Source organism: Protopterus annectens, chromosome 13.part0, assembly GCF_019279795.1.
Source record: "Protopterus annectens isolate FY-2018-M chromosome 13.part0, PAN1.0, whole genome shotgun sequence".
Taxonomy (NCBI): domain Eukaryota; kingdom Metazoa; phylum Chordata; order Ceratodontiformes; family Protopteridae; genus Protopterus; species Protopterus annectens.
In genome coordinates, this window is record NC_056747.1 from 467537603 (window position 1) to 467563825 (window position 26223).

General features: G+C 39.7%; 1 protein-coding gene across 1 annotated transcript in view; it reads right to left on the minus strand.

Annotated features, from left to right (window-relative positions):
* LOC122787918 (unconventional myosin-Vb-like) overlaps positions 1 to 26223 on the minus strand; it is a gene marked incomplete at its 5' end in the record, with an annotated part of 1807467 nt that overhangs the window by 1375724 nt on the left and 405520 nt on the right. The window contains one exon of the mRNA XM_044054844.1: positions 15020 to 15285. Within this exon, the coding sequence (XP_043910779.1) occupies positions 15020 to 15285 (266 nt within the window). The remainder of the gene's footprint in view (positions 1 to 15019; positions 15286 to 26223) is intronic.

Here is a 26223-nt window from a genome sequence, read left to right on the forward strand (position 1 = left end):
GGCAGAAGTGATAGCTACTAAAAAGATAGTCTTCCATGACAAATATTTCAAATCGCATGAGGAACCTGGTTCGAAAGGAGGGAGAATAATTTGTGAAAGCATAAAATTTAGATTCCAGGGGATTTTCACAGGTGGTCTGAGATGAAAAGTCTCTTTGAGAAAGGCTTTGGATAGTTTGTGTGACATTATGTTCAATCCTTCAAATCCAAGGTGAAAATTAGAGATAGCGGCAAGTTGAACATGAACTGTTGCTGCTGCAGCTCCTTTATTGAAACGCATAGTCAAGAACTCTAATATGGAGGCAGCAGGGGCTTGGTAGGGATCAATGTTATTTTGAGAGGCCCATATAGAAAATCTTTTCCATTTGCTAAGATATAACTTCCTAGTAGAGGATTTATGAGAAGACATCAGAATCTGATGCATTTCATTTGAAAGGTTATGGAATCTGGCTATGTTGGGTACTGGAGCACCCAAGCTGTCAGCTTCAGGGACTGAAGAGAGGGATGAAGTTCCCCTGTGTATCAGAAGATCTGGAACTGGGTCCAGAATCCAAGGGTTTCCAACTGATGAAGTCGAAGGAAGGGGAACCAAATCTGATGAGGCCAATGAGGGGCTATTAGAATGATGGTCCTTTCCCAGGGCTTTTACTTTCTGTAATACTTTGGGTAACAAGGGAATTGGTGGGAATGCATAGAGGAGAACCAGAGGCCAACAGTGTATGAGTGCATCCCTTGGGGCTTCTCCCGGTGGGGGAATCGGGGCAAAGTACCTTCTGCATTTCGTGTTCATGTGTATGGCAAAAAGGTCACAGCAAAGCTGGCCCCACCTGTGGAAAATTCTCTTTGCTATTTCTTTCCTGAGGGACCACTCGTGAGGCAACAAAATTGCTCTGCTCAGCTTGTCTGCTACCACACTGGATTTCCTCGGGATGTGCATTGCTAACAAAGCGCTTGGTGGATGTAGCCCCCTGCCATACTCTTTAGGCCTTGGGACAAAGGGGGTAGGACCTGGTTCCTCCTTGTTTGTTCAAGTACCAGACCACTGACATGTTGTCCATCTGAATCGCAATTATTCCCGGAGGAAGAGAATCCTGGAAGTACTGCAATGTTAAAAGTACTGCTCTCATCTCCAGGACATTGATATGCAGATTTGTCTCCTGTTCGGTCCATGAGCCTTGTGCTGTTCTTCCCTGAAAATGCCCCCCCCCCACCCTATCAGGGAAGCATCCATGGTCACTGTGGCCACTGGTGGGGGTAGAACAAAAGGACAACCTATCATAACACGAAGAGAGGTCAACCACCACTGAAGATCCTTTTTGCATGTGTTTGTGATCCTTATTAGATGAGAGATTGGGCGCTCTTAGTAAGACCACTGAGTGAACAGCCATTGCAGAATCCGCATGTGCATGCAACCCAACAGTATGGCTAATATGGCAGCTGCCATCATGCCTAACAATTTTAGTACTTCTGATGCTGGTGCCTTGTTTTTGGACACGATATTGTGGACCTGCTGATGTAGTAGTAAGACTCATTCTGCTGGAAGTCTCAAAGTGGTGGTGGTGGTGTCCAATTCTGCTCCAATAAAAACATTATGTTGGGATGGTGACAAGGCAGATTTTTCTGAGTTTACTGTAATGCCCAGATGACTGCCAAGAGAGAGTGGTATCCTTAGCTTGTATGAGCTGATGCCTGATGGTGGCAGTGAGGAGCCAATCAGCTACGTACAGGAAGACCCGGAATCCTAAACGTCTCAGGTGAGCAGTGACCACTGCCATACATTTGAACACTCTGGGGGCTGTAGTGAGACAAAATGGCAGGGCTCAAAACTGGTAATAATTGGCTCCCAGCCGGAAGCGCAGATGATCCCTGGATGGTCTGGCCATTTTTATGTGGTAGTTTGCATCCTGGAGATCGAGCACATCCAATTGTCTTTCCCTTAAAAGGGAAGTATCGACTGAAGCATGACCATCCAGAACTTCAGATCTGTTTAATCTGCTGAGGTCCAAAATAGGTTTCCAGTCCCGTCTTTTTTGGAACTAAAAAGACTCTAGTAAGTTCCGGATCCTATCTGGTCTGCTGGGACTGGTTGGATGACTCTTTCTTAGCAAAGTTTGGACCTCTACTGTTGCCTGTTCCCTGTAACTGGGTGGAACGTCTGGGATTTTTGTTGTCAATGGAGGGGTGTGGTGAAAGGAATGAAATATCCTCTGGAAATGATACTTTGTACCCAGTTGTCATTTATTTTGAGCCTGGCATCTGGATACAAAGATAAGCGTCCCTCGGCTACCTCCAGAGTAGGACAGTTGGGCCTCCTTTCAGGAGCGCTGGTAGGGATTTCCAAAGAACTGATCTGTCTCCCTGGTGTTGTGGACCCCCTCTGCCACGAGGGTGGCATCTTCCATTATTGCCTCCTCCTCTGCCCCAGGAGGGGGGTTCACCACGTGTGTCCTGAAAGGCTCCTTGGGCTTTTTGGAACCACATCTTTCCTCCCCTTGGGGTAGGGTCTGGTAGGAGTGGAAAAACAGATTCCAATGGCAGAATCTTTCCTTCCTGCTCACACCTGGTTAAAGTTTCCTTGATTTTGGGCCTGAAAAGAGATGAGCCATCAAAAGGGGTGTTGACAAAGGATGACTTAAAGGGCTCCACAAAGGAACACAAGCACATCCAGAAGTGTCTCATAAGAGCAATTCCTGTACCCGCTGCCCTACTCATTCCATCAGCTGCATAGGAAATGAGGCGCATGAATGAGTTCACTAGGGAACTGAGTGTAGCAAGCTGGGAGGCAACTTTATCTGAAGCTCCTGCAGCTACTGCCCCCTGAAGAGCATCTTCAAGGTCTTTTAGAAGATCTCTTTGCAATCTTGTAAAATGGGTGAGATAGTTCAGTGAATGCAGTGCAAAAGTCGCCGAGTTGTACATGCACTTCCCATACCTATCCATGATCCTAGAATCTCTGTTAGGACGATGGATAGAGGAAGAAGTTTCCAAAATCTCCTTTTTGGTGGCTGTTGTCACCATCATGGCATCAACTGGCACTCCCTTGGTAAGAAGAGACTTTTCCTGGGGTCAGAAATAAATTTATTAGGCCTCCTTGGGACAGGCTTCATGGTGTCTGGAGACTCGCATGTCCTTCGTAAGACCAGATCCATGAGCTCATCAAAGGGCGGAGACACCCAAGAGGTGGAGGGTTGAGACCCAAAAGCCTTCAGGAGAACAGACTCATCTTCAGTAGGGTTGGTGGACTGCCAGTCACCCCTCTGCCTAAGGATTTCTAATATCTCAGCATATGAGATATCCTCAGAGGGGGACCCTGCTGATTCATCCAAGTTGGTATCAGATGTGAGAGACTCCTGCAGGGAGTCTAATTGCTTTCTCTTACAGATTCTCTTCCTGGAAAACTCATCAGTGGGAACTTCTGGTGAGGTATCAAAAGAACAGGTTCCACACAATAGGTTTCCTGAAGCTCTGGGTCTCTACACTTAGAAAGTATCTGTGAAGCAGACACAGGCGCTTTTGGGGAGGAGGTAGTCGTACCTGAATACGTAGATCTCTTGGGAGACGCAACTCTCCTCATGGCTTTGAAGGCACCTCTGCTCCAATGAGAAGGGACCGCTGGATCCAAGGAAATAATTGATCCCCCTGGCACCAGGGCAGTGGGCTCCAAACCAGAGGTAGGAGCCGAGCTCACCCATTCCGAAGCCCCAAGAGGCAAAGTCGGAACAGACATGTCAGTCTGACTATCCTCCCCGGACCCAACCGGAGAGTGTTGGTTCCTAGACTCCTCGATCAGAGCAGAGGAAGTCCAAGTAAACAGAACCGATGACACTGGGGCAGGTGTCTGCTCCGAAGGCTCAACATTCAGTAAGTCCACCTCTCCAGCTCTGTGGGACCAGCATGGCTCGGAGGAGGAAATTAAGTATATGGTAATGCAGTCTTTGGTTTGGAAACCACTTGGGTCAGAGACGATAATTTTGCAAACACCGATGCCTGTAGCAACTTCGGCATCACACAATCCACATCCAAATCAGAAAGGCCAAGATGCTTGGCTCCGAGGGCTGTGGAGCTGACAAAGGTTTCTTTTGATTTTTTAACTTCCTAAGAAATTGAAGCCTTAGAAGACTTTGAGGATTTGCTAGACCTGTCCTGGTTACTCAAAGCTTCTTGAAAGAATGGTTTGACTAATCCTCTGTCAATTAACTTTCTCTTTCTCTCCTGAAGAACCCTGGAAGAGAAGGAATGACAAATGGAGCAGCTTTCCTGAAGGTGCAATGCTCCCAAACACTATACACAACTTACATGGCTATCCGTGACAGACATTTTCTGTCCACATTTTGGACAGTTCTTATAACCTAATTTAGGATGTTTATCCTTACCCTGGTCAACCATACTGAAATATACAGTGTCAAGAAAGGGTACTGTAATAAACAAGACACACCCAAAAACTATTTCAAAAAAGCCCTTTAAAAATTATGGGCTAAATATACTATTAAGCGCGCACACACACTAACTACTTATCCAAGCACTCTAATATCTATCGATATATATATACATATATATACATATATATATATATATATATATATATATATCAAAAGGTTGTGACAAACTGTCACTATTCAAAGGCACACAACTACTAATTAAAACTACCCTAAATATAGCAAGGCCTATAGTAAGAAATGAGGCCAAAGAGAGCCACTATCCATCAAGAAAAAAAAACAAAAAGTACACCAAGGCACTAAAAATCACTAAGTAATCCACAGGTACCCTGAATATGGAATGGAAACTCCACGCAGTAGTGCAAAAACATGAGTTTATTCAGCAGACAAGACACACTAATGCTGTACATACACTACGTTTTCATTTAAAGTACTTCTTCAGATGCAGACTGAATCCTATCAGAATGCTTTTATAATGCCTCCAATACAAAAATCCCATCAATTAACCCCCTTTGGTTTCCCCATTTTTCCAGCGTAGTGTATACATGAAGAGCAATGTGTTTCCAGTTCAGCAATAACAGTCATCCATCTTTAAAAAGAAACATCTTCAGCACACATCTTAAGTAGGCTGTATACAATTTTAATGCCAGCAAAATACTTAAGCATCCCTTTTTAATTTCTGTGCAACTTTAATTCCAGTATCATTTGAATAATTATGAAACAGCATGGCAAAGTACAGAAATTAAGTTAAAATGTTATTTTTTTAGAGAGATCATAATAGTATACCTATAGGCAGGGCACAAACTGGTGTCCACACTAATACTCATGACAGCAGAATCATTGATAGTGTCTGTATTGTAGGTCCTTGCAACAGTCTTAACATTTTATGTATATAGCAAAGGGTTTCCAGGCCTTCACAAACTTAGATTCCTGAACTTCTGTAGGTTAGCAGTAGCATTCCAATGATTGACAGGTATGGTGGAATGAAGAAAATTTGGGAGAGTAGCCAAATGATGAAAGCAGCCTATCACTTTTGTGTGACAATGCTAGTTAAAGTGTCTCCAACTGAGATGGAGCTGTATGGCATTCGGGCTGTTGGATGTGCTTGTTAAAATGATTGTGTTAATTCTTTACTAGTTCCTAAAATTCATTCAATGTAGTGTGCTTTACTGAGAAGTCGCTTGTCTTCTGGACTTGGACAGAGCTGTGACCTAGAGTAACAGTGGTCCATCAAGGAAGAGGAGGCTAACAGAAGTAGCCAATTAAGCAGTGATTGTCCCACTTGTGACCTGGTACTGATTAGCTACCTGAGGAAGTCAATTATGGGATCTGAGAGAAGTGTCTGGAAACCCTGGATTAACAAGGCTGTGAAGGCCTGGAGACACTGTTTTTCTTTGCTTTATGTGGTGTGGCTACTGCAGTAGCTATGATAAAGGCAAATGGGCTGTGGTTCGACCTTTATGCTTGAGTATGCTTCCAATATTCAGTGCTTTCTGAAGGCTGTGAGAGAGATCCTGAGAGAGCAAGTAGATTTCCTTAAAAGTAACAAATCAATGCACCAAAAACAGCTAGTTTGGTACACAGTATTGATTTACTGCACCTCCATCTAGATCATTTGCACTGCTGTTCTTCCCATCTATTATTTGGCCCCGAGTTTAAAGTATTTACTGCTGAAGGTCATGTGCAATGGTTTTCACCTACTGATAAAATGTCTAGAATCTCTGCCACCCTCCAAGAGTTGGGATTGTGATTTTGGGATGTGCAGATACTAGGAGAAAAAGTATTTCATCTGAGCTTGCGGAATACTATATGGGCCCACATCATTACACTTTGAATAGTCATAATGTGAGGTCAGGGTTTGAGACATTTCCTGCCTATTCAGTGTCCTGGAGGGGAAAAAAAAGTAATGAACAATAATGAAAAAAACAGCAAAGATACACAACAGCAACAGGGAAATATCTAATTCTTAAGTATGTTTTATCCAAGTGGCCATTCTTTTGCTATTAATAAACCACCTATCTATATCAAAGCTCCTCATTAGCACTCAAGAAAAATCTTAATGATTGGATGGGAAATAGGAAATTCACCCCAGGTATCACCTCTGTGGCTGTGCTTGACAGTGGCACAGGAAAATAATTTTCTTGGGTGGTAAACGCCCGGGTACCTTTTTGGCTGGGCTTGTATAGGCCCCAGGGCTGACAGCCTAGAACCTACCTATGAACCGATAGTCTTACTGCTAGAACAAGTGTATGGTTACGATATTAAGAGGAAAAAAGACATCCATTTCACCTTACAACCCGTTGTAAGTATGCCAGTATGAGAAGGTGGCAGCAACATAAAATTAATACTTTAATTCATATCATCATGGGTAGAAGCTTTCCTGTCTCAGCTTCTACCCGCAACTGCATGTAACAAAGGAACACCCATCCCAGCCAAATCTCCAAAGAGGTGACTGCATCAGCCATGACGGTACTGTTTTTGGTGGACCTTTTTTCACATAAATCATTATTTTATGTGAAAATAGGATTAGAATAGCCCCAAACCAGTGAATTTGTGAAAATTTTAAAAACTGAATGCAGATGCATCATTCAGTTTCATCAATATCCATGTGATCTTTAGCAGCATTCAGCAGCCATTTGATCCTGCCTGCTGCTGCTCCTCTGGCAAGCAGCACTAATTGATTACATGTGTCAGAGTTCCATTCAGCAGTACCTCTCATGTCACCCTGTTTGGTAATCAGAGAATCTATTGGTCTAAGTTCATGTTGCAGAATAACTTTTCTACTTGTGACTAATATTAACATGTTCCATAAATGCTTGGAAGAGAGATATGAAAATCTCTGAATATGTGCTGAAGGGAAATCTCAAACAAAGCACCCTCCCCTATACTGCCCTTCACTGCCAATATTCATAGTACAAATCAATTTTTAGTTAAAGCAGACCTTGTAACATTTAAACCATTAATGACTGTGGATAAACTTTGTAAAATAACCACTTTTCACTATAAAGGCTACATGCCAGCCACAACAGTAATGCTAATCTCAGATAAATTCAAAAATAATTGAGAAATTTCAGCAAGCTGCTCTAAGCTACAATGCAGTCAGTGCAGCCTTTCTCACACAGTGTGCTCCACTACACAAGTAACTCAGAAGTTTGGTGATGTCAGACCATGCATCAATGAATCGCACAGTACGGCTACTCAATGAATTCACAGCATAACAGCAAAAATAAGGTCCAAAAGTCACACTGGCTGCAAAAGCAGCTACATTCTGCTATCTGTTGTGCACTTAACTTGAAAGGTACACCAGGAATGCTAGCATACAACACTGAGCGATTCATAGAGTTTAACAATTAAGGTAGAATTTAATTAATTTCAAAATGTCTCAAGTCCCTCACCACCACCTTCTCTTTACTTGGTATGTGGAGCCACTTACAGAGATGATCTGGTCTTAAAGAACTGAAGGGTTACAAATGGAAGAGACACGTTATGTTGGTCGTTTTTGTGAATGACTTAGTGGTCTGCTTATCACAACCAGACGTAGCTATACCAGAATCGTTTAGAATTTAAGAATTATTCCAAGTACAAGATCAATTCTGAGCCTTCAAGAGCTATGCTAAACAAATGTCCTTTCTTTATCGAACATCAGTGATAGCTAGCCTATCCTTCAGAGAAACTTTTGAAGCTTCCTACAAGGAGGAGTCAGGAATATGCTAAGAGCCTTAAACTGAAAAAAAAAATGTTAAAATATGTCAAAAGAATACAAGCTGTCGATAAATTTCTTCAACTCATTTATCTGTATCATTTGCAAACTATCCCAGCTGTGCACACCTAAAGGGTTCTTTGAGAATATACATGTTTGCAGTGCAATTTTTGTGGGCGAAAAATAGGCCCTAGAATGGATTATGACAAATTAACTTTACCAAATAGGATTAACAAATGTTACCTTGTGCTGGAAAATGATTGCATTGTATATTGCATGCAATTGGCTATACTCTGTTAAGATGGTGTAAAAACTTTATTGGAATTTTTGTTAGGGAACACGGGAAGCACCCTACTCTACTTTTTTTTCAGGGGGACATTTGGAGATGACTAAAAAAAAATCAGACATGGCAGAGGTAATGAGGGAGAAGTTTACCTGGATAAAGCAGCATATCAACGAAGACAGGTGAAAATAGCAACAGCCTAGGTAAAGGCAGTTGGGGTGAGTCAAATCATTAAGGGTTGTTATGGGAATATCAGAATAATGAGAACAGTTTTTAGAAGATAATTGTTTCCTTAGATTGCCCAATGTTACGGAAAACGTAGGCTGATAAATTACCTTTTCCTGCATATAAAGACCTTGAAGGCTTACTCACTTGACAAGGCATAAAGGTTATAAGGATGGTAGTAGTGAATGTTTTTCAGTTATTATGAAAATGAAACAAGAAGTAGGTCATTCAAAAGCTTAAGTAAGCAAGATGTATCATACAGTGTTATTAATTAAAAATATACAATGTTGCATATTACAAGGGCATGGGATGGGGACCTATAAGTCCAATTTACAGTCAACAGTTGGAGGTCAGGCTCTGAAAATGCACTACTAGGTCCTCCTGATACAGGATTTTTGCAAGGAAATTTTGCCAAAATATGTTTGCATTGTGCAATATTTAGTCCATGTTTTTTTCTGGGACAGCAAAATTCTTGCTGAAGTTATCAACATGGAAGCTCAGGAAATTGAGAGCATATATTTTAGTAATGTTCAAAATTAGGAGAAATTGAGACAGATTTATAGGCCTTTTTAATTGGTGTTTGGGACAACAAAATATGACTTGTGTCACAGTTGTTTTACTCAGGATCCTCTATCCAGGTTCAGGTCAAGGCAGGTGCAAATACTTACTTGCCTTGCTTAACAGTGGCAAAACAAAAAATTAACAAAAAAAACAAATACCACACCCCCTTCAACAATAATAGAAGGAACAGAGTGAATGACAGAATTATGAGTGGGAGGCTAGGGTTATTACTGACCAGAGAGGGGTTAACTACATGAGTAAATGGTTGTCATAGTTATAACTACATGTATGTAAGTCAGAGGGCCAAACTGTTATACAACACAAGATCAAAGGAGAGCAAAATAGAAAGTCAAGATAAAGAGGTACAATATAACAGACATAAAAAAGGCAACTATAACTGCAGAATTAATTTAATATTCGCTTTAAAAGTTGTTTCTATACTTGTGTTATGACAGCTTTTGTGGAAAAGTTGCCTATACAATGCAAATAAACTTAAAATAAACAAACAGGGGCTGGCCTAAAAAGAATCAAGCACCTTAAAATACATCTCATTAACAGGTAAGAACAAGGCAGAAGACCAGTTCAATCCTAGAAGTCAGTCTGAGGAAAGCTCACTAGATGGGAATTATCACTGAATAAATATCTGTACCACGAGTCAAAATGTACCCAGACCCATCAACTGCTTACTCTGTTAATTTGCCTAAGGGAAAAATGTAAAGCTCTCATAGAAAGGGGTCTCCACAGTAAGATAACTTCATTCCATGTTTGCAGCCTTATTCCTGAAGGAGTATAATGGTATTGGTATGTCCTGTGTTGCAAACTCCTAAACAACTGCTACTATGGTTCACCTAAATTGCACACTACAGACCTTTATGAGAAGGTGCCTTTTCATATACATATATTATAACAGCACAGAAAAGTGAAGTAAGCCAGTATAGCCACAAAATGGTATAAAAGCCTGTCACAGAAAAAGTCAGTCAGCCTTGTGTGACTAGAAAGGTTACAGACTCAGCACTATTATATAGCCTCCAACAGTTAGTAACACAAATCATCACCAACAGTTAATCAAGAGATCAAGGTTCAGGTGGTTTTATAACCCAGAATCTGGTGAACTATGCTACTGCTCTCTGCAATGAGGACTGCAGCAGCCCTAACTTAAGCCATATTAGATGGAAAAGTCCAGTTTGAAGTTACTGCTTAAATACTTTACACAGTCTTACTTTTTGTTGTCTGGATTACAGGAAAATCCGCGAAACCAAACCACCCTTAGATAAACTCACTTTTCCGAAAACAAGTGCAGTAGCCTAATATTTACTGTATTCATGCATAATGTCATTTTACTTGCAGTACTACTGAAAGCTGTCACAGTGTACATTTCACAGAGTAGATTTGCCGTAATACAGCTGCTTTTCCAGCATGTGCAAATCAGTTTTTGTTGCTGCTTCTCGAAACTTGAGAACATATTAAAGGTTTTGGACCATTGAAGTATTTTACATTTTCTCCAACATTTTTGTTTGTAATTTCTTATTTCCACATGTTTCAGAAGTTTACTAGCTTTCTCACTTCAGAAACTAGGAGAGTTTTTCTAGGGTGAATGTGCTAATGTCTAAATGACAAAATACCTTGCTAATTGTTTCTAATAATTCCTGCCATAATATACAGATCCTTCACAAGATGTGTGTAGATTCACTGTAGTTTCAGGGAGCAGAGAGCAACCACTTTTTCCAAACACAGGGTGAAGTGAATCCCAATGGCTCTCAAAGTCAAAAGTTTTATCATCATAATTTTTAAATCAATGTAATTAAGCACATCTCCCTCCAGTAAACAATACCGAAATAAATACTTAGGCAACCCTTAAGGGTTGTTCCTTTTATGACCTGTAACCCCACAGCACATGCCCAGTAACACCCCCAGGGTTCAATGTGTGATAGGAGTCAGCAAGAGTATGTTACTTGCTTCCATAAATGAAGTAATCTCTCAGGACAGTCTTGCCCCTCAAATGCAGTGATCCTATGGGGTCTACAGGAATAGGAAAGACAACAGAAATATATATATATATATATATATATATATATATATATATATATATATACATACTTACAAAATGATCAACACCTACCCTCACATAACTTTGATTGCAACTAGCCTCCCGCACTTACTTGCTATGTGGGTTATTACCTTAATGGGAGTTTCTCACCCAACCAAGAGAGCCACTCCAACTAAAAGAACCCCCATCACTCTGCAAAATAACTATAACCACCAATTGCTACTAACTTCTAGTATTCCACCCAATTTAGGGAAGTCTCTTCAAGACACATTATATGGGGTGCATACGGTTTCACCAACTTAAAACATGCTCTGTGTAATGGATTTATCAATCCATTAACATAAAAAAAATCTCATGCAATATATGACAACTCAACACTCCTTATGGTACCCAAACTGTTCTGGTGTACACCACTTTAAATCTCTCGCCAGAGTCTTCCCATCCCTCAATTCATTTCCATCTCTTCAACTCCTATTCTGTCCCACAATTTGTCAATTTTTTTCTAATACCCTGATATATATATATATTTTTTTAGTAGAAATGTAGCAGAGCCTTGAAAAGTGAAAATGCCATGCACATACGCACTAATAGAACTCTGGATTCTTCGGATTGTGATTTCCTGTCAAAACCTATGTTACTTTATTTGTGATCAGAAACTTCTGCTTGTCTGAGCAACTTTGCATTTAGGGAAGCTATTTGAATTTAAAATTTTGATTCAGTTAACGAGTCCAGGGTTTCATTATCAAATAAAGAAAGAGGACATGGCTAAAAGGACTATGCTTAGCTGATTTCCCAGAACAGATGCATTCCAAGGCATCTGCCTGGAGTTAATTCAAGTAAAGCATGCTTTATCTTGAAAATCAAATCAGGGGTTGGTCTATTTTGTGCTTTCCCTGTCGAGAGTTTACTGGATATTAAACCTGGCAACAATGAAGAATATCCTTACACAGACTAAAAATTTGGAGGGATAGACTGCTACCCAGAGTTAATGGGCTTATACCTACAAATATTGCCAATTTCAATTCTGCTGTTGCTAAATGGTTATAAATGCCAAAGGCAAAGAGATTACACAGCATTGTCTTCAGTCAGTGGTCCTGACGCAACCAGCAAACTGTTCCAGATAGTGTTTTATGCCATCTGTCAGTCCAATTTTTTTTTTATTTTACCTTTATTTGTACAAAAGTATTTCCTTGTGTGTTTAGTTTTAAAACCGTCAAGAAAATAAATACCTGAGAATGGTTAGCTGTACAAAACCAGTCAACAGGTAAAAAACAAGAAAAGTGCAGTTCCACAGCTGATAAAAGATGAAATTCCAGATCCAGTGTAGTCAAAAAGTTTAACGAAAAAGATGAGCACTTTCACAATTCAAACAATTGCTTCTTCAGATCACCATTTATTTTACATTTATTTGTACAAAAGTATTTCCTTGTGTGTTTAGTTTTAAAACTGTTGAATAATTTCGCAAAGCAAAAATTATTATTCTGTCAAAAAGCTTGAGGGTTGTTGGCAACTAATTTATAATAGGGTATATTCAAAAACTAGTCAATTATAATATATAATACCACAGAAGATCAATGTCAAATTTCATGAATGGCTCCAGTCTGTAAATTAATACTGTATATGTCAGATCATTTTGTCTAACATTAACTATGCAATTATGTATGCCAAATCATTGTTTCTCTATTCCAAACTATTTGACATTGTAACTTGTTCTGTATCTGATCTTTTAACAGCTTCTCAAGTAACTTTTTTTTTGTTGTTTCGCAGATATTGCCAGCATTGTCTTTGCTATATGAAAGGGGGGGCTCTTTACCAGCCCACAATCCCAGTCACAAAACTAATACATTTGTGGCATCTGCTTTTTGAAGCAGGGAAATGCTTAGCTATGGCCACTGTGGAATAACAGTATTCTTGGCTTATTTTAAGAGTACAAAGTATATGTGATCTTGGTCAGACAGACTAAGCTTGCTGATGGCAGCATGTTACAGTAAAAGTGGGAACAGGTGGTAGTACTGATAAGGGTATAATTAACCCTTTTTAGAAACTAGCATGTTAATGTGAGTGCAAATTAGTGTTAGCCATGATAAAAATACTGTTAAGTAAAATAGCATAAGAAGGCACTGGGCTAAAAGTGACACTGGTGAATTCCTGGAAAGCCAGTGTTTATACTAGTACTGTTCATTTGTACAATCTGAAGTTTATTTGCATGTGGTTGGTGATGGTTACAGCCCAAGACAACAGTGTTAATTCGCCATATGCACCTACAGCAAGCACCCCATAGATATATAGCGGTCAGTGGTATTGTCTGTGTAGTTGTCCTTGACAGTGACTAATGAGGGAGTTTCAGATTTCTAGCTGGCCTTTGACAACTCCTGGCTATGTGCTTCTATTGGTTGTTGGTTCATCTTGCAACTCAGAGGGGTCCCAATCAGTTGTTCCAGTACCTATTAATTTGCACACAGGTTCAACCTCTGCTATCCCTGTTTGTCTTAAAGTCAATTTTCCACAACATTAGAAAGACCATCATTAAATTTTAATTTTCATTCCTTGCACTTCACAGTTTTATACAAAATAAATCACTTTGCCTTACGCAGGACTCAAAAAGGTGCATTCTACAGCAAGCTCATATCACTAGAAGTCATGAAACAATTTCCTTAAATCAGCCTTGATCTCCCCTTTCAGCAAGAAACCTTTTCCCACTTTCTTTTGTAGCTCCACTCTTTCCAGTTGCTTATTAGTAATGCAGTATGCGTATATCACATACCTTCATCTTTCAGTCCTCACTCGTACTGCAATAAATTATGCATATTCATAGTGATTAGGATTGCTGAAATAAGTATAAAACCTGAGCATTTTCATTAATAAATTCAGCTTTTTACATAACTAATATACATAACTAATATACATAAATATACCACATCTCAGCAGAAACCAGACCCTGCAGCAGTTACCACTGTAAAAAATTTAGCATCAGCAAACTGCATGGTTGTCCTGTCCAACCAATTGCATGTGACACAACCAACTTAAACAGCAGTAAACCATCTGCACTCATGGAACCACTTCTCTTGTGCAAACATTACATGCTGTATACAGACATACATACGTCTGCAGCATGTCAGAATAGTCAAAGTTATGCTGGATAGATAACATATGCCCAGGAGATCATAAGGATGCAAGTCCAGCAGTTGACAGACTGGATGATCCTATTTAGGAGGGAATACTTAAACAAACCATCTGGATAGCTTATGGTAGAGTTGGGCTTGCAATAGTAATAAATTACTCAAAGCAGTCAATAACTATGCCATTCTAAATTCTTCTTGGAAGTATTCCCACTGAATCTCTTCCACATGACGACAAGTGGGCTATTTTAGGTTCCTAAGAAAAGCTACAGTTACACAAGTATAGTTGGCAGCAGAGCATCACTGGTATGAGGTCAATGACATTGTTTGTTCATCTCATACCTTTGGTTTCTGTTTTCTCAGAAACACTCACCAAACCAGTGATGACATGCCAACAAGTCAGTCTTTTTCAGCAAGTTAATCAATGAGCTTTAAACCACATTTTACCTATACTGCTAGTTGTAATTGTGCATAATACCAAACACAAAGATAGAAAAATGAGGCACTGTTAATTAATCCATGATTAGACTCCTGCCTAAACTCAGAGTCAGGAACACCAGTACTAGCATTACCTATGTACATGCTGGTTATGAATTTCTAAAAATTCAAGATAATTATACTAGGAAAAGATTTATTTAACATTACATACCCGTAGATGTCCAGTACTCCAATGAATGCATGCTGCTTGGAAGAGGCGCTCAATGCCTTGTTAATCCTGTTCACAATCCACTTGAAAAGTTGACCATACATGTGCTTTGCTAGAGCATCCCGGGAATTGGTTGCTTGCTGTTTTGACATGGGCTTTATATAGGTCTCATTAACTGTTACAAGCTTACGGTGGCATAGCCAGTGTGCTATCTGCGTCTTCTCAACACCCAGTAACTTGGACAGAAGTATCAAATGCTTGTCATTTTGCTAATTGTTAAATGAAAGTGGAGGGTGGAAAAAAGAAAGAGAAAAACAAATGAATGAGAATTCTAAAACTGCTTTGCTTTTATAAAGTGCCCATACCCTCTCCAGCCATCAATGCACACAGGCCTGCTTAATCATATTCGCCTCAAACCTGACACAGCCTACTGATCAAATAATCTTGCTTCCCTATCTGACCATCAGCATATAACAATAAAGGTTTTAAGGCATTTTTGCATGCCAACTTCATCTTCCAAAGCTTGTTTGCAACATTTTGAACTTTAAATACAAAATGAAAACTCCAGCAAAGCTAGAACTTCCAATAAGTGACCTTCCAAACCTCTTGTATCAGAGGCGCATGGGATATATGTAAATGATCCTTATGAACATCAGGTGTTTCAGCTAATTGGCAATTCTGAATGCCCATGACTTGTTTCATCGTTTTAATGGACAATTATGTGTCTATGATACAAGAGGTTTGGGAGGTCACTTATTGAAAGTTCTAGTTTTGCTAGAGATTTCATTTTGTTTTTACCGATTGGTTTTTCAGTGACCTTCTCACTCATTGTCTTAACATTTTGAACTTTGGAACTTCAATGTACATACTTAGCAGTGAAAGATCTATTTTTCTATCAGAAATATTCAATAATAAAAGCATTTGTCCATAAACTAGTTTGGTTGTTCGTTTTGAAAGGAGGTGAACAGATCTAATTGAGTTGTTCTCCATAACTGAATAAATTCCCAAACACCCTCTCATTCAATTTTCATTCATGAAGATCTGTCCTGGTCCTATTCAGCTTGTCTGCCACTATGCTGTCCTCTGATGGAATGGAAGATGTTTGGAGGATTAAGAAATGCTTAACAGCTAATTCCCAAGCCACCACTGCCAGCCTGCATAAGTACAACCTTGTACCGCTATGCTTGTTGATATATCACATGACTGTTGTAATGTGTATAATCACTTAAAAAGGTGATGGAAAGACTTGAAGGCATGGATTACATCCAATGTCTCTTTTGAGCTGATGTGTTTTGATCTGTCTGAAGGATTCCATAGACCTTGGTCCTTTACAGCTCAGGAAACTGCTCCCCAAGCAAAATCTGATGCATCTGTGGTGACAGATTTGTTTAAGGTCTGAAGAGAGAAGGAAAAATCTGGGTTTGGTTGAATATGTCGTCTCCACCAATGCAATTCCCTTTTTTGTAAACCACAAAACTGGAATTTGATATTCCAGAGAATGCAAAAGTTGGATCTATTTTTTTTTTTTTTGAGAAGCCATTGTATCTTTCTCATTTGTAGTCTTGCAAGAGATCCAAGAGTCATAGAAGCCATGAACCATAGGATCTTAAGAAATTCTCTTGCAGAAGTTGGAGACATTGCATAAGTTCAGGAAAAAAACTTCCAAATAAAGAACCACCTAGCTTTGTGTTGAAAGGCCATTTGAAAAGATGAATCTATAAGGCATCACAGAAATACAATCCTTTGAGACAGAGACAAGCAGGATGTTGCAATATTTATATGGAAGCCCAGACTGATCAAAAGACTCTACCTACATTAATGTGCCTTGATACCTGGACAAGGACTCTGCAAAGATAAAAGCACATTCTCTAACCAAGGAAAGATGAGAATGGGATTCAGTCTGCAATGATGGTAATGCAGAGGTCTGATAATATGACACAGAAACAGAACATTAGAAAATTCTTGAAGCCTGTGGCTATGAGATTGTGGTACACATCTTTCAAATCAAGAGTTACTAAGTAACTCATGTGAAGAATGAGAGGTAACGGTTTCTGTAATGTGAACATTTTGAAACTTTGGAACATTAATGTACATATTTAGAAATGAAAGATCTACTACTGGTCTCCGAGAAGTCTTTCTTTTGTACCAGAAACATTCAGTAATAAAAAATTCTGTTTGGTTTGGAGGGTGGGGACAAATTCCCCTTAAAGAAGGTTTTTGTGTCCAGTGCCATCTGTAACCCTCCTCCACAACTTTTAACACTTAGTCATTCTGCACTCTTGGTTTGTCACTTTTTACTGAAAGACTCCCCCTGGCTTTTTTTTTTCCAACTCTCCACCCATCTCTTTTTTTGCATTTTATTAGGCAGAAAAGGACTGGTTTTGTTTATTTTACTTTTTTGTGTAAAGAGGGGACTTCTTAAGATTTGTATTGGGAGTACATGAAATATTGCAGAAGATTCCCTGAATTAACTGATTCAAGCCTATAGCACACATTTTTGTATACCTCCAGTTCATCCCATTTCCCCTTATGGTGTCCAAGACCTTTTTCTGCATTCTTTAACTGACTTCCCAGCTAATAACAGGCCGTATTACAAAGTGCAAGGAGCTGTTAAATGACACTAGGATTGTTAGTCTAGGATGCCCTGCAGTGGAGTAATCACCATTTGTCATTTATTATTCACATTATTATATGTACATATTTTCATATTAGTGACCCTACATGCTATTAAAAGATGTGGTGTGATATGTCTTGATGACTGATGGGAAAATTCTGTCTCAATGTCCATTTATATCACACTATACCTGAGATATTAATAGTTGCATATGTACTTAATACTTCAAAAAACAAGTGACTTGCAAACTGTTGCATGACATCAGACAAAACATTAGATGTTGAAGAAAACTAGCTTTAATATTTTTATTGTAAATTTCATATCAACAGATATTCAGTGTTATTTCTCTAATTATAGAATTAAGCATATGTTTTTATATTTCTGTAAACATCTCAAATATGCACTTGCAATGAATTTCTTGTTGTCAAGTGAAAGCTCATCTCTGGTTAACAAACATGTTTTAAGAATATATGTCTAGATAATACAGATTCCAAGACATGAATTTGTGAAAGTGTAGCAAAAATATATTATACTGTTTATGGAAAGACTACTTATGGAATGACTTATCACTGTAAAAAAACTTCTAAAAGATAACATTGCTATTTGCACTTTAATAGATTTTACTATTCAAAAAATACATTTGTTTATCCTATGCTTTTTAAATTTATTTTTTTAGAAAATGCTCTGGAATGTAAAAATTTGTGTAGGCTGCTAGAGGTGTGACATTCCACAAAGGTATTAAGTTAATTTCTCTCTTTCATCATATTTGTGAAAACCTGGGTAGCAGAAGAGTCAAACCATGCCTCCTTATCTAAATGACATTCCATGATTTCAGACTTTACCTCATTAACAAACTTTTGGTTACGTACACAAACATATCTTCTCAATGCTGTAGTAACAGTGGCCCAGGACACAATGTTTGCACAATCATACATAAGTTTAAAACCATGTTTAGATACCTGAGAAACAGAAACAATCTGATAAAAAAATTATTTTTCTAGAAGAGTGGAAGCCAATTCGCACACACTGTCCAAATGACAAAGTATATATTTGCCTATGGTACCTCATAGCTTACCTGCTTTTTTGGAACTGATGGCTGGGTATTAGGATAAGCACCATGCAGCATTCAACTCGCACTCTAGGGCTGGAAGTGTGGGAAGGATAAGAAAGGCATGAGGTATATCCATTTGTAAAATTACATCTCCTCAGATTAGTGGGGAACATCTATTTGTTCCCATAAATGTACCTCATGTATCCTGGCAAAGGTCTGATTGACAGAAAATTCCTCCACCCCGAGGATAAAAATGAAAGTTTTCCTCAATCACAGTTAGGCTTAGGAATCTGCTAAAATCAGAATCATCAGACCTTGTTTAATCATGAATAATTTTGAAGGGAATACCCATTCTCCGTACCAGGATTTACTGCTTGTAATGCCTGTCTAGCCAAGGGATGGAGCTCATAGTTTAATAACTTCATCAGAACATTTTTTTTAATAGTTTCAGCCCAAGGGCCCACATAAAAGGGGGACATCAGCCAAGTCTAATGGTCTCTTTCCCAGGTTACCCACAGAAGAATCCACCGGAGTATCTCCCAGACCCAGAAACTCCCATGCCCATATCAAGCACTGGAAAAGCTGAAGACTTGGCTGACCCATAGTTCAAGCTGACCAAAAGACAACACAGGAATCCAGAGAAGCAAGTGTGTCATCTGGGGAACACAGGAATCCCAGGGAAGCAAGTGTGTCATCTGGGGAACAACCAATGGCCAACTAATGTGCAAGGAGTCTGCAATAATGGCAAGGCCTCCCTGTTTTACACTCATCAGTTACACAGACTGACAAAGCAGCAAAAAATATAGGCTTTTGTAAAGAAAAATCTGTAGTTCCTTGACTCTTGACAAATCATTCCCTCTCACTCACTCTGATAAGTCAAAACTATCACTACAGTGAATGAACCTTGCTGGATCTTGTGCTAGTGGTGGCACCTATTGGAAAGGAGTCCATTATTCTTCGGTGCCTGCACTGGGAAGATGTGTTATTTATTCTGAATGTTCTAGAATTAAAAATGTGTTGTTGTTAGTTGCAAGCATATTTCACTTTTATGACTGTTATTTTCTTTTTTTCATTACAAAAACGATGGTTCTGCAATTCTACATTAAAATATGGGCAACATTCTCCTCTTCAATTTGTGCTACTATGAATGGGTCATATTCTGGGCATTCTTCAATGAGCAGCACTTAGCATTTTTTTGTACTGCCCATGTAAGGGCTTCTTCCATCATTGTCAACCACAGCAAAAGACTGAAAACATATATGCCAAAAGCACACCAATTAGCACTTACGGACGTGAATACTTCTGAAAATCATTTCATATATGTATCCACTGCATCTGGTGTTAAAGGAATGCAGAAGGTCAGATGGTAGTGGATTTTGCAAAAAGGATGGACATGGCTGTGGTGAATAGGTATTTTAACAAGAGGGAGGAGCATAGGGTGACATATAGGAGTGGAGGAAGATGCACACATGTGGATTATATCTTTTGTAGGAGGGCCAGTTTGAAGGAGATTGGAGACTGTAAAGTGGTGACCAGGGAAGGTGTAGTTAGGCAGCATAGGTTGGTGGTTTGTAAGATGATGTTGGTGATCAAGAAGAGGAGGAGGAGTGTGAGGGCAGCACCAAGAATCAAATGGTGGAAACTGAAAAAGGGTAATTGTGAGGTGGAATTCAGGGAAAAGTTAAGACAGGCAATGGGTGGCAGTGAAGAGTTACCAAATAGCTGGGTAGCTATAGCAGAGCTAGTAAGGGAGATGGCTAGAAAGGTGCTTGGTATGACATCTGGACAGAGAAAGAATGACAAGGAGACATGGTGGTGGAATGAGGAAGTACAGGAGAGTATACAGAGAAAGAGGTTGGCAAAGAAGTGGTATTGTCAGAGAGATGAAGAAAGTAGACAGGAGTATAAGGAGACGAGTTGCATGGAAAAGAGGTGGTAAAGGTTAAGGATAAGGCATATGAAGAGTTGTATGAAAGGTTGGACACTAAGGAGGGAGAAAAGACCTGTACTGATTGGCTAGACAGAGGAGCGAGCTAGGAAAGATGTGCACCAGGTAAAGGTGATGAAGGACAATGAGGAGAAACATACTTACAAGCGAGGAGAGTGTGCTGAGCAGATGGTAAGAGTACTTTGAGGGGTTGATGAAGAGAATGAGAGGGAGAGAAGGTTGGATGATGTGGGGATAGTGAATCATGAAGTGCAATGGATTAGCAAGGAGGAAGTAAGGATAGCTATGAAGAGGATGAAGCATGGAAAGGCTGTTGGGCCAGATGACATACCTGTGGAAGCATGGAGGTGTCTAGGTGAAATGGCAGTACAGTTTTTAACCAGATTGTTTAATGAAATTTTGGAAAGTGAGAGGATGCCTGAGGAATGGAGATAGTGTTTTGGTATCGATTTTTAAGAATAAGGGTGATGTGCAGAGCTTTAGTAACTACAGAGGGATTAAACTGATCAGTCACAGCATGAAGTTATGGGAAAGAGTAGTGGAAGCTAGATTAAGAAGGGACGTGATGATTAGTTATCAGCAGTATGATTTCAGGCAGGAAAGAGCACTACAGATGCAATGTTTGCTCTGAGTGTTGATGGAGAAGTACAGAGAAGGTCAGAAGGAGTTGCATTGTGTTTTTGTAGGCTTAGAGAAAGCATATGACAGGAAGCCTAGAGAGAAGCTGTGGTATTGTATGAGGAAGTCGGGAGTGTCAGAAAAGTATGTAAGAGTGGTACAGGATATGTACGAGGATAGTGCGACAGCAGTGAGGTCTGTGGTGGGAGTGACAGATGTGTTTAGGTGGAGGTGGGATTACATCAAGGATCAGCTCTGAGCCCTTTCTTATTTGCAATGGTGATGGACAGGTTGACAGACAAGTTCAGAAAGGAGTCCCCGTGGACTATGATGTTTGCAGATGACATTGTGATCTGTAGTGAGATTAAGGAACAGGTGGAGGAGGCCCTGGAGAGATGGAGATATGCTCTAGACAGAAGAGGAATGAAGGTCAGCAGGACTAAGACAGAATATGTGTGTGTGAACGAGAGGGAGGATAGAGGAATGGTGAGGATGCAAGGAGTAGAGGTGGCGAAGGTGGATGAGTTTAAATACTTGGTATCAATAGTTCAGAGTAATGGTGAGTGTGGAAGAGAGATGAAGCAGAGAGTACAGGCAGGATGGAGTGGGTGGAGAAGAGCGTCAGGAATGATTTGTGACAGACTAGTACCAGTAAGAGTGAAAGGGAAGGCCTACAAGAGGGTAATGAGACCAGCTATGTTATATGGGTTGGAGACAGTGGCATTGACAAAAAGGCAGGAGTTGGAGTTGGACGTGGCAGAGTTAAAGATGTTAAGATTTGTACTAGGTGTGATGAAGGTGGACAGGATTAGGAATAAGTATATTAGAGGGTCAGCCCAGGTTGAAAGGTTTGGACACAAAGCCAGAGAGGCAAGATTATGCTGGTTTGGACATGTGCTGAGGAGAGATGCAGAGTATATTGGGAAAAAGATGCTAAGGATGAAGCTACCAGGTAACAGGAAAAGAGGAAGGCCTAAGATAAGGTTTATGGATGTGGTGAGAGAGGACATGCAGGTTGGTTGGTGTGACAGAGCAAGAAGCACAGGACAGGAAGAAATGGAGACAGATGATCTGCTGTGGCGACCCCTAACGGGAACAGCCGAAAGAAGATGATGATCCACTGCATCTGTTTCCATCAGCTTTAAATGAAAAAATATGTTACAAAAAATGCATAATTGCATGGACTTGCAAAATGAAAGAATGAACTAAGTAGGTTTTAAAAAAGTACAGTATATAATTACTGCTTCACTACATGGAACCACTCGGCGCACTCTAACCTCAACCTGAGCACTGGCGTTGTTCCAGCAGAGTAAACAGAAACAGTACTCCTCTTGTACAAAGCGGGTCCATCAACTGACCCTGGGAACTACAGACCCATATGCTTAACCAGCACTATCTGCAAGGACATGGAAAGAATCATCATGGACCTTAAAGACATACGCAACCTTCAAATTCTTGACCTGATCCAGTTTGGCTTTGCTAAGGGTAGATCATGCTTACTGAACCTGGTGGACTTCAAAAATATCACCAAAGCCCTGGATGAAGGCAAAACAGTATATACTGTCTACTTTGACTTAGCCAAGGCTTCTGGCACAATTCCCCACTCGGGTATCATTGAAAAACTCTCCCAGCTGGGGATTAACCCATACATCAATAAATGGGTAGCCAAGTGGCTCACCGACAGAACGTATACTGTCAAAACTGTGAATTCCACCTCTACCAGTTACCAGTGGCATACCACAAGGATCTGTGATGGGTTCTCTACAGTTTGGAATCCATTTCTCGGAAGCCGAGGCGAAAGTAGATGGCCTGTGGTTTACCAAGTTCCCTGATGACTGCAGACAGGGTACAATCAGAGTCCACAAACAATGTTAATATACTAATGGGCTAACACAGAAAAGTGTTTGGTGCCAAAGCCAGACTAAAATTAAATGCAAAAAAGTACAGTATCCCCTTTGGCAGAAAGGAAGTCCCTTTAAATTACAACAGTGACAGTAGCCTCCCCCCATAAATCAAACCCAGTGGTGTGAGATTTGGGAACACAGGTTGACAGCAATCTAAACTTCAATCCCCATGTGTCCACAGTGGTAAGGAAAGCCTTTTGCATTGTGCATCGCATAAGTAAGGGCATTGCCTCCAAGACCAAGGCTGTACTCGATCCTCATCAGATCACTAATAGAGTGCAACGCTCCCTTTTGCATGTACCTCACCAGACACCTGTAGCAGATGGAAAGACCACAGAGGTTTCTCACCAAGATGATTCAGTGTACCCAAAACATGATCTACATGGAAAGACTGAAATTCCTATCACTGAACTCTCTATCCTACAGGATGATGACGCACAACTTTGGCCTGGTCTACGGAGCAGTCTCTGACGCTGTCCTAATGGACATGCTGCACATCCGCAAATCAAACGGGACAAGAGTCAGTCACTCTAGAGATGTCAACCTAGCCTGTGACAATAACGGAAAACGCTGGACAGACAGACATCTCCCAGACACTGATGCGCCTCCAGAATAAAATCCCAATTCACATGAAGCATAGCTACTCAAAAACTCTATTGAAGTGCAACCTAAACAACTGGATGGGAGACTATAAATTCACCATGGGGGTGGCACCTATGTCCCTCATGGACAGAGCAGTCAGTGCTGATCATAGACTCGCTCTGCAGCTAATGATCATCCAACCAAGGTTAATTAGGGAACATGGGTAGGCTTGTAAAGGCCCTAGGACCATTAGTCTAGTAACCTCCTATAAACATATGAGCCTATGTCTCAATGAAGTGATAATTTGCTAAGCACAGTGCAGGTAACCCTCTCCTTAAGCTAGTGAAACTTAGATCTTCAGAATAGCAGCTGAATGAAGGTAAGCAACAGGATCACATCACTCACCAAATTAGCAAAACAAGTAGTTGTAAAATCTTGACACAGCCCCCAGCATCTGCTAACATCAGCATGTGGGCAGTATCTGACAGGAAAAACACAGATTTCCCAAGGTCCATGGCAATTTGTACAGGTAGAGTTAAAATTCTTCTGTTAAAGCTTGCGAGGAAGTTTAAAAAAAGGTGGGAGAGCTTTCCTTTCCTTTGATTCCAAGGAAAGGCAAGGAATTACATTTTTATAAAGTGCAGATTGGCTCCTGATAAATGAGCCATACTGCAGGGAGAAAAGAAAGTTTGGAATCGAGTTAATCTGCAAGTGAGGATGGACTTTTGCTTTAAGAGAAATTATGTTACTAGATATGTTTCCTAGAACCCAAATTAATATCACTTTCTCCTTCCCTAAAGTCTGTTTTCACACCCTCAAGGAAAAATGCAAACTTGCGTCCCTCTATTTTACTGTAGCTGTGGCAATCAATTCCTCAAGACACTGAAGCTCAATCGGGTCAGGGCACCTATCTTTTGCAGAATGCATACTCTCATGCATTCATTCACATATACACCACTCTCACTTATGGGCAATTTGGAGAGGTCCAATCCAGCTATGGCATACCTTTGGGAAGTGAGAGAAAAATACAGGACTGGGGGAAACCCATGTGGGGACATGAAGACTCTCGCATAATTCATCCCAACTAAAATTCAAACAGACAAACCTTTTCCCATGAAGTGGCAATGCTACTTTTGTCACTGTGCCATCCCAGAAAATCTAAAGTTATTTAAAAGGAACACCTCCAGGGCATTAGGATGGTGGATCTCAAAAGCCCTTTGATTACCCTTTTTGCATTACATTTAACAAGACATATTCAAAGAAATCCATAATCACAGGCAGTATATGAAACAGACATCTGACAATTAATAAAATAAGCATGTGTGTTATATTTTGCTGCTGGAATATTGGCAACTTGTGCTTTATCATTAAAAGTTAGCTTTCATGGTTCTTACCCATGCCATTCATAACCAACTCTGCAGAACATGAAAGTGGTTGTCCCATGAAATGAAATACATAAAATGTTTTAAATCTAGACAGAACTCTATATTGGGAATGTGGTTAGCCCATAAATTAAATATGTAGTGAAACCTAATTAGCACTTGTGCACTATAATGCAAGGTAGTGACATGCACTTTCTATCAGCCTGAAGGGCTAATCTTCAGTCTGACCAACTTGCAACCATTTTTGATGGGTTTCCTTCTGGGCAATCCTTGCTTCACTTTGCTATGCTCAGATTCCTTTAACTCTCCACTGTACTTCAGTTCCAACCTACTCCAACACAAACCATTATAAACATCATAAATACCAACTGCATTTCTTTTATTACAATGAGCTAATCACAAGTCACCTGTACCCCACAAATAACACTCCATCATAAAATCCTTTCAAGCCTAACCCCTTAACAACAAATTCATATACGTTAACCTTTACTTTTCTCCTAATCCTCCCATTATACAACTTAAATGATCAAAGTCATAATACATTCAATGCAAGCTTCCCATTCTCGTTCCAGCTAGAACAAAGTACAGAATACAATATGCTTTCCATAAAACGTGGAAGAAAAATAGGTCCAAAGCAAAAAACCGAACCAGGATAAAGTTGATACTTTATTGTAGACAACCAGCAGTTAAAAACAAGCGCTTTCACTCGGTTGTTACCGAGCTTTATCAAGTTAAAATAAGAAATGTCACAGAAGGTTTAAATACTCACTAGTGAGTCGCCAATTGATTAATTAGCATATTAAATTATTATATTGAATTAAATTATTAAATTACAAACCAAATAACCTAAAATCAGCACTCCTTTGAGACAGATGAAGTCAAAAACCTCAAAGTGCAGTCACAAAAATATATAAGAATACTTTAAAACAATTCTAGAAAATTGGTGTAGATAAAAATAACCACCAAATCTGAAAAACATGTTAATTAATAGTGTTCTGTGATTAAAAACATTCAGTATAACATTCAGGAGAAAATACTCAAAAATACATCTCAAGAAATACATGTAAAAAAATGTATATATTGTGTGTATACAACGAATGTATATGTA